The 18435-nt window shown below is 41.4% G+C and overlaps 1 protein-coding gene across 4 annotated transcripts in view; it reads right to left on the minus strand.

The window, feature by feature from the left end:
* Nucleotides 1-245: 245 nt before the first annotated feature.
* Nucleotides 246-18435, minus strand: part of RGS9 (regulator of G protein signaling 9) — a 104324-nt gene continuing 86134 nt past the window's right edge. For 2 of the 4 annotated variants that reach the window (XM_061615599.1, XM_061615601.1), the window contains exons 17-19: nt 16905-17022; nt 4472-4980; nt 246-696 (exon numbers count right to left, since the gene is read on the minus strand). In XM_061615599.1, coding sequence (XP_061471583.1) covers nt 540-696; nt 4472-4980; nt 16905-17022 — 784 coding nt within the window. In that variant the 3' untranslated portion in view covers nt 246-539. Of the gene's footprint in view, nt 697-4471; nt 4981-15063; nt 17023-18435 lie in introns of those variants that run through there. The other 2 variants (XM_061615597.1, XM_061615598.1) reach the window with 1 other exon arrangement.

The following is an 18435-nucleotide window of genomic DNA, read 5'->3' on the forward strand; positions in this document are numbered from 1 at the left end:
ATTGTATCAAACATATGTTTTCCATTGCAAGATTTGAGTCTAACTCGAGGTTAGGTATTGGGCCTGGGGACTGCCTGATGCTGTAGCATTGTTGAAGTCAAGCAGCTGTCAACCTAATCAGTATCTGATTAGGAGACCAATAGGAGATATACACAAATCTGACCTTCTAAAGGAAGAACGATAGGTATAATAAATACAAATGCAACAGTTCTGAAAAACTAACAATGTAAAAGAACTTCCTAAGATATACACAGTATAGTTAAGAGTTATGAAGAAACCAGGAAGAAATGGGGCTGAACTGCCAAAAGCAGAGCCAACCCTATATTTCTAAATTTTGAAAGAAATATATATCTGAGTTCTTTATGTATAATCCATGCAGTTTGATGCTGGATAATTCTCACTGATTATTCCACCGTGCTCCTCTTAACATCATGATTCATCAATTGAACTACAGGTGATTATACCTTTCAATTCAGGGCCAGGATAAAAATTAGCCATTTTTAAATCAGTCATATCCCCATAGCCTCAAGGACTTTTTGTTATCCAGCTTTTCCATCTTCTGTCAGATTCTCCCATGGACAGATAACTTCCTTTGCAGAATCCTTGCAAGCCCTGTGACTGTTCTCTTCCTCCTCCTCAGAATCTATTGGGTAGATCTTGCTGTCCAGAGGTATGTCCATTTTTATCTGGAAGAAGCTGGGATGCAAAAATGAAAAACTCATCACAAGTTGGGTACCTTCCAAGCAGACAGTACATCAGCAGAGAGTTTGGCCTTGAATTTTAGTAGTGTGAATGCATCAGAATAGGGGATCCTCCAGCACATCTACCCACTAGTTTGTTATGCTTGCCTCAAAATATTTCTGGGTCAACCAGAGGGCATAAAAGTGAAGGCAATGGCTTACATTCTGATTCTATAGACATTTTGTGGAAGTCCCACTGACATCCATGTAACTGTCTGACTTATTTAGAACTAAGGTATTGGTGAATTTATTTATTTTATTAAAACAGGTATATCTCACCTTTTGGTTCCACAATAGAACCTTGAAGGTGGCTCACAATCTGAATAAATCAATAATAAACAAAACAAACCATGTAGCATGAAGAGAATAAATATTCTTGTGTACCTCCTATCTTAGACTCAAACCCTCTTCTTAGGTACATACACATTCTCTCTTAGATCATCTGGCATGACCTTCCTCCAGACACATTTGTCTGCTAAGGCTAGGTGTATGGCTACAAGTATAAGGGCTTTCTCAGTGGTGGCACTCTCCTCCTTTAGTTGCCTCCTCAGGGAGGCCTACCAGGCCCATCTTCTACAAAGATGTGTTGTATCTGTTTTGGACAGCCTTTGAAGCAAAAGGGGTTGTGTAACTGAGTGCAGTGCTGCTATGGGGTTGTTGTGCTTGCTATGCTTTTAATTATACTTTCCGGGGTTCAATATTGTTCAATATTGTTTTAAAATTACTTAAACTGTTTTATACTAATGAGTGTAAACTGGCTTAAGCATCCTGTTGGGCATAAAGGCAGAGTACAAACTGAAAAATAAACTGATTTGAGTGCTTGTGATAGGATGACAACAGTGCATGAACTTCAGTGCATTTCACTGTTGGCTGTTAAACATGGATCCACAACTGAGGCTGTGAACACACTGATCACCAGAACAAAGCATTTCTGTTAGCTACACCTGGAAGGGGAGTGGGTTGATCTGCCAATCAGTTGCAAAATCTCTTTGAATTTGAATTTTAAAAAACCACACTCAAGCTGGTTCCACTGGGGGCAGAGTTAGACTACCATCATGTGCCCCAATTTTCAGAAAAGAGATGGAGGCGAACTGGAACCAGCAGAATAGTGAGTATATTTCTACCCTGAGTCCTTGAAACCAGTTCCAGCACATCTAGGCTTAGAGGCCACTAGGCTGGGATTCCTATTAGAGGTTGTGATCTTTTCAGCAAGCTTTGTTTGTTTGTATAATATGCTTGTCTATGGCAGAGCTTGGAAAAGTTACTTTTTTGAACTACAGCTCCCATCAGCCTAATCCAGTGGCCATGTTGCCTAGGGCTGATGGGAGTTGTAGTTCAAAAAAGTAACTTTTCCAAGCTCTGGCTATGGTGCTTTTGAATGTTCACATGTTCACTTCACATACATTCCTTAAAAACCTAACAAACAACCCTGCAAAGTAAGTCAATCTTCTTATCCCCATCTTGCAGATGGGGAGTTGATGCTGAGGGAAAGTGATGTGCGTAGCTCATTCTCTTAGCCACTAAGCGTTAACAGTTCCCATGTCATTTTTCTTCCCCATTATCACATCAGTCCTAATTGGTTCCATTAGTGTGGTTCTGGGCTGCCTTTAGGGAACTCTTCCTTGGTGTCCTGATTCATAGTTCAAAGGAAAGGGTCCAATGCCTACTTAATGCTGTGAAACCTAGACATTTACCTACAGCATTTCATATCCACACATGGCAGCAGCAATAGACTGAAACCCTCTCACTGAAAAGATTAAGAAACTAGTATTACTCCCAACAGACCATATCATTCATTTTCCCTGTCTTTCCCCCCCCCGCGCCAGTCCTTTACAATGACTCCTCAGAACAAGGCAGCCATATTCAAAACGGAACAAGGCTCCTCTGCCTTTATCGTTTGTGTAGAAAGGAAAGTTTTGATAGATACAGCTTTTTTTCTCCCATGAGGATGCAAATGTGCCTTCTGCATTTTTCCCTGCTCCACAACTACAAAAGGCACAAGTCCCAAGTCGCACAATGACTCTGCAAACATGAATCTTCAAGGCTGGACTGCTCTGTTGTCCTTCCATACCTTGGCCTGGAGGTGTGCCTTTGTATGTTAGTTGTGTGGCTGAGAGGCATGTGGCTTCTGTCATCACAGCTCTGCAGGTTATTGGAGAAGCTTTGCTCCCCAACAAGCATGTACTAAAGATAGAAGACCTCCTTAAAGCCAAAGAGTTAGCAACCTCTGAGGGAGGTTCAGAAGGTGGCAACAAAGAAGGCCTTTTTGATTGTGCCCCTCTTCATTTGAGAAATGCTCTCCCCGGTGAGGTCTGCCTGGTGCTATCTTTAACATTTTCCCAGTGCCAGGTGAAAACCTTCCAGTCATTTGACAGATTATGACAAGTTGGCTAATGGCTTGTTTCTCAAAATGTTTTTTCTGCTGAAGTTTTCAGCTGTTTTCTGCTGGGTCTCTTTAAGGTTATCGAAATGGTTTTATTGAAATGTATGGCTTGGCTCTTAATTTTTTTTGTAAGTCGCTGAGCATCATTTTGTAGGAAGCGACAAATAATAAAAATAATTTTCTGATCGGAGAACTGTAATAAACTATGATAAATAACAATACTACTAGACTTAATGTAGTCCCACGCTTTACATGTGTTTGGAATCCAGGGGTAAACACATATTTGAAATCCCACAGGTGGGAAAGCTACCTGGGAGATATTTGGAGCAGAAAACAAAAAGCAGAGAAAGAATTAAGAGCACTTACCCCCCCCCATTCTCTTCTCTAAATTCCTTTAGTAGAATGGAAGCAATCATCATTCCAGTCAATGCTAGTCTACTAACAGGGCTGGCATGTAGCAGGAAGAAGGACTGCCACTGCACCCATACAGGAATGTTAGTTCAAGAACCCCTGCAACATAAGTTCTTTGATTATGAGCTTTTGGTTTCAGAGGCTGCCTCGCAGCTATCATCGCTTCTAGCAGTGGCATTGGGAGCAACTGGGGGACAGCTAGATGACTGAAAGGGTTGATTCTGTAGATTGGCTTGTTTTTACCATCAGCCAGTTCGTGGAGTTTACCTGCAATTATTTCTGTCCTCTCCCTTTGGGAGGGAACAGTTTGGAGCTCTTCAGTTCCCGACACAAGAAGCAACTGCCATAAATACCTCTGTGTATCCCCGTAACACTGGCTTTTATTTTAATTTTAATTGTCAAATTATGGATTTTACTCATAAGCTTCTTTGAGAGCCAATCTTGGCTGAAAGGTGAAGTATGGTAAGTCAGTCAAGGATGTGAAACCTGTGGCCATCCAGATGTAATGTTGTACTCCAACTTCCATCATCTCTGGCCATTGGCCATACTGACTGAGGCTGATGGGAACTGGAATCCAACAATAACTGTATCGATCTATCTATAGCCTTTTTGTGTGGATTGGAAGTGCTATTTCTGCCATACTGCTTGTGCAACCCACACTGCGTCATCAATTACTATTGTCTTCGACGTGGAATGGTTGGAGGCTGATCAAGAGGCGGTGCAAGACAGAGTTCTGGATCCAATCCTAGTGTATGCCCCTTTATCTCATGCAGCTTTATAAGCCTGCCCTGTGAGGGTCCACAGATCTTGTGCTGTCCTACAATAAGAGCTATTCCCATTGGCAGGTTCTAAGTGAGCATTGCTAGTTCCAACAGAGACACGCCTATAAAAAAATCTCAGAGCACAGCATGAAGGAATAACTCACAGGGATACTCACTTGGACACCTTTGTGGACCTCTGTTGCAGTTGTGGGTTCAGATCATCTAGTGGCTGCACTTTCCCATGAGTCACAGCAGGGCACTTGGCTGAGAGTGTCACAAACATGGGTGAGTTCAAACAACCCCGTCTGAGGAACCTGCTGAGGGACAAGGTCATCCGGGGCTTGGGCAGCAGCTTGGTCTGAGAGATCATAGGGTACTGGGTGCTGCGGCAGGTCCCCAATTCAGCATCCATGGAGATCTCACTGCTTTCCGTGGTGGAAGGAAAGGGGTTAGAGCTAGACTTGTTGGTGTCCCAGTTCCTATCCATGAGAGAGAGGCTGTCTGAGGCTATGCTAATAGGTGAGGAGTAGCTAGTGCTGTTTGGCAGAGTGATGTGCTCATGGCACTGGAGAGGATGATCACTCAGAGCATGGCAGGAAGAAGAAAAAGCATTGGAAGGAGATGGAGGACCAGAGGTACCAGTGTAAATAGCCAGATGGGAAACTGGAGCAGTAAACTGGCAGAGCTGCATGAAAGAAAAGGAGAACATTTACAACAGAGGAAGCATCCTGGAATCAGAAGGGAGCACTCACATATTCCATCCACTAGTCATGTTTTCATGTTCCCACCTCGCCCAGGCATCTTTTTGCCTGAAGCTCCACAAAATCACGGAGCAAGCCCTGCTTTCGTTCCTCACTCTTTATCTTTAACTAGTTCCCAGCAGCAGATAATATGACCCACCCCAGTGCTGCTAGTTGTTCTCAAAAACTTTCGGTGAAGCATCTACATAAGGATATGCTTTTTAAAACAGTCATCTCCTTAACATGCTACACCTTTCTTTATAGCTAACTAGCAGAAAGACCCCAGCGTTGATTTGGAATTCTAAGAAGCAAAAAATACTGAGATTTATACATGAATAATGTGATTTGTTACTTTCTAAAGCTGTGCACAGCCCCCTCCCTGAACCAACCTGAGAACACTCAGCCAAGATCTGGCCCAAATCAAGTCAGGAGATGGGGCATATGTTTAATAAGGTCTTTAAAAAACCTATACAGTCAGGAGGGTGGAAGGGGAAGGAGACAGTGTCTCTTTCCCCCACCCTCACTGCAGAGAGCAGGAAGGTTCAATCCTGCTGGGTGCAAATGTATGCCAAAACCTGCTCCTTGCTCTTGGGAACTGTCATGCCAAATTGGGTGGTGATGTCTTTGAAGGTGGCCATCGATGCAGCTTGGAACCATCATGCCAAATTGGATATCGTGCCAAATTGGGCAAAGATATCTTCAGAGGTGTCAAAATTGGCAGTTTGGAATGGTTCAGTCTGCCATCTTGCTTCAAAATGGCATCAGAAAGCATCCAAATATAGGCCCAAATCCTCTCCTCACTCTTGGGAACAGTCACACCAAATTGGGTAACAATATTTCAAGAGGTGTCTGGATTGGTGCTTTTTGGAATGGTTTGGTCTACTATCTTGATTCAAAATGGTGCCTGGCATCATCCAAATTTAGATGAAAACTGCCTTCTCCACCTTGGGAACCATTGTGCCGAATTGGACAATGATATCTGAAGAGGGGTCTGAATCCCTACAGAACAGACAGAGACAGAAAGGACAAACCACTTTCCAAAATATATCGTAGATGACAGGGAGAAGTGCTTCAATAACAGACTGCAGTTCACACAAGCAATAAATGATGGATGGATGAATAATGTAACAACTAGGTGTGTGGCTGGAAAAGGCTCTGCTATTACTGTAGAAGCAGCAACATTGCATGACATCCCTGCATTTCCCCTACAAGCTTCTTATGTTAACATTTTGATCTGGAATGGCAACAGAGACTGGTACAAAGCTCTTCTCTTGCCATTTCTCCCCACCATCTCCAGTACAAGGTTATGATAAAACTAAGCCAGCCAACCAATGAGATCAGGCTGCTTATTTAAGTCTTTAAGCCAACCGTCTTCTTTCACCTGAAAAAAGAATGTACATAATACACTTGATTCTCTACCCCCCCCGCATTTCTAACAAGCAGTTTATCCCACCAAAGACTTCTTTTGTTTGTTTCTTAGTTGCCTTCAGTAGTGTAGTAGCAAATTCAGAAGTACAGGGTCCCTTCATGATAGTTAAAGCCACAAACCTTTTTTTGCTGCTGGGTTGAGAATGAGATCCTTGTTAATACCTTCTCCCACAACAACAGATGTCCATTGGAGCCAATAAGCATGAAATGGGAGAGTGTTAGCTACTGAAAAGAGTCCTCTCAGTGGCTGACTCACCTCCTTCCACTCTGATTGGCTCCAATCACCAGGGAAGTACAAGGAAGCATGTTAGAAGACTCTTCTTAGTGACTAATATGCTCCCCTTTCATGCTGATTGGCTCATATGATGATGGAGACATAGGGACCCTGATGGGACCCTGCTCTCAAAAAAGTAAGGGGTCTAAGACCCTGGACGACTACACCCCTGGTTGTCTTTCTATACAGTTGTGTGCAAAGTGATGTGCAAAGTAAGGATATTACCCAATAATTAAAAACTTGTAACTAAACATAAAAAAACTAAGACATGCAATTATTATTTTTTTTAAAGGAAAACAGCAGAATAATTCCCATGCAATCCATGTGTGGGTATTTAAAAGCTATCTTAGGCTACTTCCAGACTTTTGCAAGTGGGATTCAATCATATACCAGCAGGTTTAGGTGGTACAATTGAAGTGTATTTGGCACTCTTGCACAACGAACCCACTTCCAAGCCCCTCACCCCCCAAAAAGGATTTTTTTCTGTGGTAATGCAGGGGAAAGTATGGAATAACAGCAGTATCAGCTGATGTCGTATAGATTCCATGCAAACAAATCATGAAAGATGCTCAATAAGCAATGACGTCATATAACCTCTGTGCAAATTTTGAGCAAACAAGTCAGGATAAATGCTCAACAAACAGGTTGTCTGGAAGAGCCTCCAAGCTTTATGAAAGTCTGTGGTTGCAGAAAAAGCTAAGAAAGGGGGCCTGCTAGACATCATTTAACCTCCTTTGTGCTAATTCAAACTTTGACACACTATAATAAATGTATATATGTTTGGGGGCATTCTGTTGAAACAACTTGGAACCAGGAAAAAGGAATCCCACTTTGAATTTCAACCTTCCCTCATCATCTCTTACCAAGTCCTTAAAACTTTTTAAAGTGGAATAATAGAAACATTTTTCTTTTCTTTTTCTTCTTTTCTTAGTGACCAAGCAAAGTACATTTGTTGTGGAATGGCAAAGTGAAAACTGCTGAAGGAGATATCTTGCTGGTGGAATGAACTCATGAGGACAGGTGACAGAAAAGGGGAAGATGGATTTATGCAAAGCCTTGATATAGGTCATGATAGGGAAAATAATGGAGTAGTACCAGTTATGTTGGTGCAAGCCAGCAGGAAGTGATGTTTGATAGCAAGTGTCCAGGGATGATACAAAAAATATTAATATTTTGAGGGGAATTTATCAGTTACGCAGAAATAACTTATAACAAAATGGTTTGATTTCTTACACAATTTTTGTTTACAAACTTTGTAAAAATTGCACACGTTACTTATATTGTTACACGTATTTTAAAGTAGTTTGCAATTATTTGTGTATATCAGATAATTGAACTGATAAAAACGTAATAGATACAACCCTATATTTCTATCCAACTAAATAATTGCATGCACAGAATGACTTCTGCAAGTGCAAAGCAACTTCCTCTCCCTCTCCTCTACCTGTGCACCCCCCAAGCCTGCTTTGGGGGTTCCCCAACCTTCCAGAGCAAATTGGGGGGCTGTGTAGGGAACAAGTTCGGGAGGAGAAGGGGAACTTTGGTTGCACTTGTGGAAGTTCCACATGTGCAATGATTTAGTTGGATACAACCCATAATGTAAACAAATTGGATAAAGTAGCCAAACATGGCTATTAATTTCACTGGATGTCCCCTAGTACTTGTATTTTGAAGAACTAATAACTAACCCCAGCTAGTCAATATCCCTCTCCCCCCCGGAATTCCTAACTGTAAGCTCTAATATGGCTTCCTTCTATGTCAACATTTTTCTAAGCTAAAAAAAGGAGGCATCAAAGTTTAAGTGGTAGTTGATTAATATGTTAAATAGTTCAGAATATATGAGCCTGTGTTACCATTAATATTATCTACCAAGATCCTTCTCTGGATGAAAAGAGGGCCTTTTTGAGAGGTGGCATTTCATCTTTGAAACTCCCTCCGCAAACAGATCAAATAATTGCCTTCTTAGATCTCATTTCAGTACCAAATTAAAACTTAATTTGTTCAACAAGCTTTTTAACTGAGCTCTGCTTGTCAGATCGGTTTGCTACTTATTTTTGTGTTTGCTATTGTCTTAGCTGCTTCATTGTTATCTGATTTTTTGTTAGTTGCATTAGATACACTGTGGAGGAGTGATCCACAAATGCCTAAAACAAAGAAAGAAATATAATGAAGACCATATAAGAGTAGATATAGTCCATCAAGCAGGGACAGAATGGTATCATATTGCACAGACTTTGTGAGAGCTGGCAGCCATCACTTTTTAGTCATGAGGTGTGGTGACTTTTAGGCAGTCACACCCTGGGAAACAGATCCAGGTGATACCTAGTTTTTTTTGGCTAGAGGCCCATCCATATGACTGTATAATCTATAATGTTATTGCTTTGTGTCCTCATTAATTCACCGTTGTCCATATGATGTTGCAGGCTAGTACAGATTTTCGCGTTCACAAATTGGCATTAGAAATACCACTGAAAAACCGATAGGCTTTCCTAAACTGATAATCAACCACATTAATGTATGTGCAATCAGACACAATGCCGTGGACTTTCCTGCAATAGGCAGTCCGTGGGTGTTCCGTCATATGCCAAGCCCCATGTCTCCTTCCCACCCAATAGCACATCCACAAACCTGCGCATGTGTGGGAATTAAAAAAAATGTTTCTGTGCTCTTCCGAAAAAGCACACAAAAATCAAACAACTGTTATGGACCAATCACTGAAAAAGGGTGGACTTAGGGGAGTGGCCAATGCTAAAGCAAAATCCGACCACAAACAGGACATGTGTGGATCTCAAGGCCACCAACTGAAAATGGAAAACGCGGATTTTGCGGTTAGATACGGATGGGCCCTAGATTCATTACTTATTTTTTTCCCTAGTTGTACTGTTTATTTAGCTGGGTTTTTGTCTGTCTGTATTCAACTTGTCTTGCAGCAACAGTTGTGCACCCAGTAAGTCTGATTTCTTCCCTTTGCCTACCGTGCTACTGGGGAGCATATCGTGGCCAGGTTAAAACAGGCTTCCTTTCATGAAGGCTACATTCCTATGCACACAAACTTAGGAGTAAGTATCATTGAACTCAAAAGGGCTTCTAAGTGAAAGTGCATAGGATTGGGGGGGTAGTTCAGATCAAGATATAAATGAGGAGCTTCGTGAAACTATCAGGCCCTGTTACTGCTATAAATGCAGCTAGTGGAAGGATCTAGTTAAACCATTCAACTACATTTTTAGAAGATGGTGCCTTATGGTTAAGACATGTAACAAGATTTAGTACTGGCACATTAATCTGGCAATATCTTACACAATATTTTTTCAAGCTCTCTTGAAGGATTCCACTGTAAGTATCCACAATCACCAGTATTTTAAAAAGGAAAATCGATTCAAGCCAAAGTGACAGAGGCAACAGCATGAACAAATTAAAGATATATGGAAAAGAGACAAAAGACATGAGAGACAGGCACAATGGTAGTATCACTTTCTAGTTTTATTTGGCTGGGAGGATAAAAGGAAGGATATGTGACAAATCTGGATGAGAAAGAAAGACAGCAGTATTCTGAAATTCCACTAGAAGCCCATTGCTTCTTGAGTAATTAGATGTGAATCCCAATCCATCTTGGGCATTTGAGAGAAAATGAAAAACAATCAACTCATATACATGCATTGACATATTTGCATGATGAAGGAAGGCAGTATGAGCTTAGAGGCCAACAACAGATTTACAGCTATGTTGTATCTTAAGCAGTTTTCAAACTTTCTACCCGTCAGCGTGAACTCTTTCCACACTGAAGACCTCCTGTCCAATGCAGAGGATTCTAGGATATCTTCTGAACTGAGAATATAAACTAGAATACATCCAATGTGATTCTACCACTGGACATTGCAGGGGAAGGTCAACCATGATGGGCATGCTGTCTTTCAGGCTCCCACTACTGAACTTAACGTTGAAGAAACCCTGATAAGTCTCCAAAGAACCTCAGGGTTTACCAGAACACAGTTTGAAAAATGATTGCTTTAGTTCTGTGGTTCCCAAACTCCCCCCCCCCCCGTGGACCACTTGAAAAAATTGCTGAGGGTCCTGGTGGACCATTTAATAACTTTTGCCTGATGTAGCAATTGTAATGTGTTCTGCTAGGTGTTGTAAGATTTTTAATGGCTTCTTTTGACTTTCGGGAAGGGTTGCTTTGCCTGTGCTGCCTCTGAGCCGAGCTCTTGTCTCAAAAGAAGCTTTTTCAGCTATAAAATCAGTCACAACGCTCTTTTTGACTGGTAAAGATTTTCTCCCGGGCAGGGAGAAACGTAAGAGATTAACCACAAAGCCTGTTTTTGTGGGGAGGACTGGATTTCATTTATTTATGAGAGAAGGTTCAAACTGCAATGCCGGACGGACTTTCATCAAGCTCTAGCTGATTACAGCGACACGTTTATCTTTTCTTTAAAGAATAACGGACTTTAACAGGCAGATAAGCATCCTTCTTTCTTTTTTCTTTTTTCACTTGATTTAAATTGGTGCAGCAAAAAAAAGAGATTTGTCAATGAATCAGCTGTGAAGAACTTTTTAGGTGAGTTATGGCTTTTCTCTTTCACTAACGAAATTAAGGAGGAAAGAAATCGAAAAAGCTTATCTTTGTTTATCGCAAAAAGCTGTCCTGGAGGTGCATTCTAAAGATACCAATGGAAGAGGGATTTCTATTTCGAGGAGGGGGAAAAAAATTTTTTTTTAATTTTATTTTGGTCTATTTCACTTTGACGAATCTGCTTGTTCACGACACCACTAATTGTTTTGATGTTGGGAACTAAGTTTGTTTTGTATTCCTGAACACATAGAGATAAGGCAGGCTGTATTGTCTACACTGATATAAGCAAGCCTGGAATATTAACCCAATTGTGGCTGAAATAATTTTTGTTTCTGTGGTTTTAAGAATGGCAGCCAGGAAAGTGATTGAGACCATGGAAGAAATTATGTTTCAGAAAATAATGGATGAGATTGAGATAACGAAACAAACCCTGAGACAGGGTAGACAGGAGATGAAAATTGAATTTAATAAAATGACGCAGGAGCTTAAAGAAATAGTGGATTCTGTGAGAGAGGAGTTTGATAGGATAGGGAAGCTACAAGCCCTGGAGATTGGAACAAATGTGAAATTGGAAAAAGATTTGGAGTTTATGGATGATAGAAATAAAGTTTACTGTTTGGAATTCAACGTTGTCTCTGAAGAAATTAATGAAGATTTTGGTGGTAAAGTTATCAATGTCTTGGATAATTTTCTGGACTGGAATGATGTGATGGAGCTTGACATAGAAAAAATCTATGGAGTTGGCTACAGATATGTGACAGTGGAGAAACTCTTAAGAGATGAGCCAGTGCATTTTGTAAAAAAGAAGAACAGAGATATGACTTTGCAGCAATATTTCAGCAACATATTCAGAATTCTTGACTGGAATGATGTGATGGGGCTTGACATAGAAAAAAATTATGGAATTAACTACAAATATGTGACAGAGCAGAGATGCACCCAGAGCAGAGATGTGACTTTACAACAATATTTCAACAACATATTCAGAATTGATGGCAAGGACATATTTGTGATGGGGGAAATTCCCATCAGACTCTTGTTATATGACTATGGCTATGACAGCAAGATCATCATGGGATACTGATTATGGATGAATGGATACTGAAACCACTGGATTTAACAGGACTATTGAAGATGGAAGATGGAATTAATATTGATAATGGAAGAATGGTTATGGAAATTATTGGACTTAACAGATTTGACTAGATGGATTGATATGTTTACTTGGACTATGGCTATGACAACAAGATTATTATGGGATACTGATAATGGAAGAATGGCTACTGAAATTACTGGACAACAGGATTATTGAAGATGGAAGATGGAATTAATATAGATAATGGAAGAATGGCTATTGAAATTATTGGGCCTAACAGATTTGAATTAGATGGATTAAGCAACATGTTTATTTGGAGAAAAATTGAAAGATATATCTCTCAATGAATTGAAACCTCTCTTTGACTTTTTGTGGAAAGAATAAAATAATGTTTATGAGATTTGAGGATTAATTAAGATAACTACTGGAGGAAAGTGATTTTATAATATAATTTTAGAGATAGGATTGTTATATATTCTAGACCTATAACTGATCTGCGACAAATTGGAAGTCAACATTTTATTTTATTGTTTAATTGTTTTTGTTTTGTTTTGTTTTGTTTTTTTGTCTTTGAAAATTTGAATAAAAATTAATGAAAAAAAAAGATTTTTAATGGCTTCTTTTTATATATATATTGTATTTCACTTTGCATACCATAGAATTCAAATTGTAATACAGTAAAATACAATACAAGAAATAAAAGAAACAGTAGAAATACAATTAAAAATCGATATGACTATTTAATGTGGACATGCCACGGACCACCTGAATGAAGTTCGTGGACCACTGGTGGTCCACGGCCCTCAGTTTGGGAATCCTTGCTTTCGTCTATTCTGTTGTTCCCATGTTGACCTTGATAAACAGAGAAACAGAACAAATAAACTAATCTCCATAGCTGCATTTTCAAACCTGAGAGCTTCATGGGGCTCTGTGTATGGAAGAAATGCTTAAAATTATAGCAATGTTCCACAGTTACATTTAGATTTCTTTGAGCTGACAGAAACTATCACTCCAAAACTGCTTTTAAGATCACACTCTTGGTATTTTCTCATGGCCTTTTTGACTGTGGTATTCTCACTGTCAGAGTGATTCCCAACGTTTTTCTGATATTTTGCAAGAAATGATGAAATGCAGTGACACAGCAGACAGAAGAACTGCAAGTAAGCCCAGAGATAGAAATTGTACAGTTGAAGAAAACGTTATGGGGAAATAGATGAGCAGGTGGGAGCCCTGATTCCACTCAGTTGCCCATAAGATCCTGGAATTTTTCAAACATGTCTTGACCCAGATTTTCTAAGTGCTGAACATTTAAGTGTAAGATTGCTCTTGCCAGTCATCTTTTTTGGATTGAGAGGGGGAGGTAAACATTTAGGTCCTCCTGGCATGAGAAGGTACAGTTGTTTTTCAACACTCCCAATCACTATGACTCAGATGGCTTTGACCTGTGCTTGTCCTCAGTCTACATGGCAGGCAGAGACAGATGTGGGACTGGCATGAACTCTGCATTCTATTCAACTGGCTTTCCGTGCTAAGGCAGGTGTATATCAAGAGAAAACGACACCTGCCTGGGAGAACATAGCCTAGTTCCTAGACTTCCAGCAGATATTTAGAGCGGGGGTAGCTAACGTGGTGCCCTCCAGATGCTATTGGACTACAACTCCCATCAGCCCCAGCCAGCATGATCAGTGCCTTAGCACAGAAAGCCAGTTGAATAGAATACAGAGTTCATCCCACATCTACCCCTGCCTGCCATGTAGACTAAGGACAAGCGTTGACACCAGATAATAATAATAATAATAATAATAATAATAATAAATTTAATTTCTTCGTCGCCTATCTGGCCAATGGCCACTCTAGGCGACTTACAAAATTATTAAAATACAATTAATAAAATACAGTAATACAATAAAAACAATAGATCTACAACAACAATATTAAAACTGGGTAGGAGGCATTACAATTATATCGATTAACCCTCCCCGGATACCCCGAAGGCCTGCTGAAAAAGCCAGGTCTTTAAGGCTTTCCGAAATACATTTAGGGAAGAGGCGTGCCGGAGATCTTGTGGGAGGGAGTTCCAAAGAGTGGGGGCCGCCACTGAGAATGCCCTCTCTCTTGTACCCGCCAATCTGGCTGTTTTTGTTGGCAGGATTGAGAGAAGGCCCTGTGTGGCTGATCTTGTCGGGCGGCATAATTGGTGGCGTTGAAGGCGCTCCGTGAGATAAACTGGGCCGAAACCGTATAGGGATTTAAAGGTCAATACCAACACCTTGAATTGGGCTCGGAAAACAACTGGAAGCCAGTGTAGGTCGAACAACACTGGTGTGATTCGTAAGTAGTCGAGCCGCCGCATTTTGTATCAGTTGTAATTTCCGGACCGTTTTCAAGGGTAACCCCACGTAGAGCGCATTACAGTAGTCCAAACGAGAGGTGATCAGGGCGTGTACCACCAGTGGGAGCTGATGAACAGGAAGGTAGGGTTGCAGCCTTCGTATGAGGTGTAGTTGGTACCAGGCTGCCCGGCTCACTGCCGAAATCTGAGCCTCCATGGACAGCCTGGAATCAAGCACAACCCCAAGGCTGCGGACCTGGTCCTTTAGGGGTAAACTCACCCCATTGAACTTCAGGTCAATGTCACCCAACCTTCTCTTGTCCCCCACAAGTAGTACCTCGGTTTTATCAGGGTTCAACTTCAGCTTGTTCCTTCCCATCCATCCACTCACGGATTCCAGGCAGTTGGACAAGGTCTCCACAGCCAACTCTGGTGAAGATTTAAACGAGAGATAGAGCTGAGTGTCATCCGCATATTGATGACACTGCAGCCCAAATCTCCTGATGATTGCTCCCAGCGGCTTCATATAGATGTTAAATAGCATGTGAGAGAGGATAGAGCCCTGTGGCACACCACAATTGAGAGGCCAAGGGTCTGATACCTCCTCCCCCAACGCTACCTGTTGGTACCTGTCGGAGAGAAAGGAATGGAACCACTGTAATACAGTGGTCCAGATGCATACAAATGGCTTGCCACATGCTACACGAGGCCGACTCTTGGAGTCAATATTGACAGACCGCTTCTTGAAACCATCACTTGTCAAAACAGGCCCTAAGACTGCACCATGGTCCTGCAAAAATGTTAAGGAAATTCCTTCCTATACTCACCTGTCTTGTTCCTTTACACTCTAGCAACCCCATGCTTCTCCCCACGCTCCTCTAAGAGACAAGATTCCCATCTCCGGGAAACTTTACTGCAAATAAAGGCAAATGGTATTTGCAGCTAGGTAGAGGAAACAAATTCTCCAGTTGTCAGCATATCCTTTAACACAAAAGAAAGTAGTTCCTGCAGAACCCTAAGGAATATAGGAAGCGGGCGTATATATTGAGTCAGACCACTGACCCATCTAGGTCCATATTGTCTACCCTGGCTGGCAGCAGCCCTCCAGCGTTTCAGGCAGTGGACATTCCCAGCCCTACCAGGATTGCACCTGGGACCTTCTGTATGCAAGGCAAATGCTGTACTACTGAACTATGGCCCTTCCCCAATAGCCTTTTCCCCATAGGGTTCTGGATCCATAAAGGGCTTCCCCTGTCTATGACTGGGTTACACCCCTGCTAGCTGATACTCCTGCTCAAACTAATATGCATTTGAGCAGCCAGCTGACTTAAAGTGCTTAGGAAATTCAACGTTGATGTTACATGCACAAGACATTATATACTGCATGTTAATTAATATGGACCAACTGCAATCAGTTAGGTCCATACTTATACCCACTAATACTGATTACAATGCCTAATCCATAATCATCCTGAAAAGAAAGAGAATATTATCCTTTGTTAATATTTAACCAGTCTAATTGTGTGTATGACATGGTAAAGGATGTTAATGGGTATCTAACTTGTGTATGGTAACCTGGAGTATGCACCCTTATTTAGGATTCTCCACTAGCCTTCCCCGACAGCACCTGGAAACTAACATCAGTTCTGCCTTGTGTCTCACAGCACAATTTTTCAGTCACTTTCCTTCCATCACTTGAGGCAGTGAGAGAAGAGACAGCCAGTTGCCATGGTATCTAGTGGGTTTTTTAAAATTTTTAGATCTGGGAGTAACGTTTCAGGCAGTTTATAGAAAACATTGTTTCCTTGGCTTGTAAAGTGAGCCCATTTGATATGGGAAAAATCACTGTGAGGCTCACAAGGAAACTCTTTTGCCTTCTGTGTTCTATGATTCTGTCCGCAATGGCTTATGAAGTGACACTACTCTGGATGCCATGGCAACAGCATACTACAGAAGGGAGGGAGGCAGGGAACGATAAATGGGTCATTAATGATGAAGCACCACTGGCACCTGCAGGCATGGGGGAGGAAATGCAGCCCTACATTCAGCCAACATCCTCATGACTCTGCTTGGTCTTTCCCCTTCAATGTGCTTTATAGCATCTGGGCCCTACTTAGCAGGTGGGGCATTCTGTCTGAGCTGGCTTCTACAATCCAGCTTGCTCATAACCTGGGTGATGTCCACATTAGTTGCTGCTTCTTTTGCCTTCGCTTCTTCCTCCTGCTGCCTCAAGATGACAAGGCTAGGGCTGGAGCGGAGGTGTCGGCGAGCAAATGGATTATTAGAGCTAAAGGAAAACAGAGGATAAGAGAAAAACAGAGGGTTACTGTGGATGATAGTGAAAGGCAAATGTATCCGAGGGCGGCTGGAGAGGCAAAGAATGTAGGAGCTTTGAGAAACCACATCAAAACAGCTGATGGATTAATCAGAGCCTGTTTACAAAATGAATTATCTTGGGATAACATCCCACAAACTCATTTACTTGCTTATACAGACAGATGAATCAGGGACTGAATCAAACTGAAAGAGAAACAGCAATTGCTGTTAAGGTCAGAAGTTCTTGACTGTTTCTCTTTCATCCCAGGGCTGAGATGAGGAACATGTGCCCCTCCAGATGTTAGACTCCCAACTCCCATCATCCCTGACCATTGGTCATGCTGGCTTGGACTGATTAGAGATGAGTTTCCAACAACATCTGGAGGAAGGCAGTTCCACCCTTTATGTAGCATATTTGCTGTACCTACATTGATGCTCCACACTTTACATGGCATATGGCTGCCCTTGAAATTGGTCCAGAAGCTGCAGCTGGTGCAAAATGCGGCAGTGAGACTGCTCACTGGGACAAGGTATCGCCAACATGTCACCCTGCTGCTGAAAGAATTGCACTGGCTGTCCATTTGCTACCAGGCCAAGTTCAAGGTTCTAGTTTTGGTGTACAAAGCCCTATACAGCTTGGGACCAAGATACCTGAAAGACCTTCTTACTCCTTATATACCCAGTGGATCACTGCACTCTGCAGGTGACGGCCTCCTGCAGATACCATCTTATCAGGAGGTTCGTTCTGCACAATATAGGAAACGGACCTTTAGTGTGGCGGCACCTACCCTGTGGAATTCCCTCCCTTTGAATATTAGGAGGGCGCCATCTCTGCTCTTTTTTGGCGCCTTTTAAGACTTTCCTCTTTCAACAAGCCTTTTAAGTTGAGACCTATCCCAGTCTGCATCTGTGTTAGAATTGCTTTTTAATATGTTTTCTTTAATAATATGTTTTTAACCTCTTTTTCGAAGATGTTTTTAAAGCTTTTTAAAAATGTTTTTAATGTTGTTTTGTTTTAATGTATTTTAAGGTCTGTTTTTATGATGTTTTAAAGTGTTTTTAGTGTTTCTGTTTGCCGCCCTGGGCTCCTGCTGGGACGAAGGGCGGGATATAAATAAAATAATAAACAAACAAACAAATAAATATGTGTTTGCTGTGTGGACACAAAAGTTTGAACAAAATTTCCTACCTCAGATAACATATATGCATGTACGTGCATCTTTAAATACCGACATAAGAGTTGCAGTCTCTGATGGGGGTGGCGAGGGCATTCACAGTTCTATAAAGGATTATAAAGTAATCTGAAAATTATCCTAGATGGCCAGCAAGGGGACACGGTATAAGGATTCTAGAATTCCTTGATAGGGTAGACTAATTAACAACC

This window comes from Rhineura floridana, chromosome 3, assembly GCF_030035675.1.
Source record: "Rhineura floridana isolate rRhiFlo1 chromosome 3, rRhiFlo1.hap2, whole genome shotgun sequence".
NCBI lineage: Eukaryota > Metazoa > Chordata > Lepidosauria > Squamata > Rhineuridae > Rhineura > Rhineura floridana.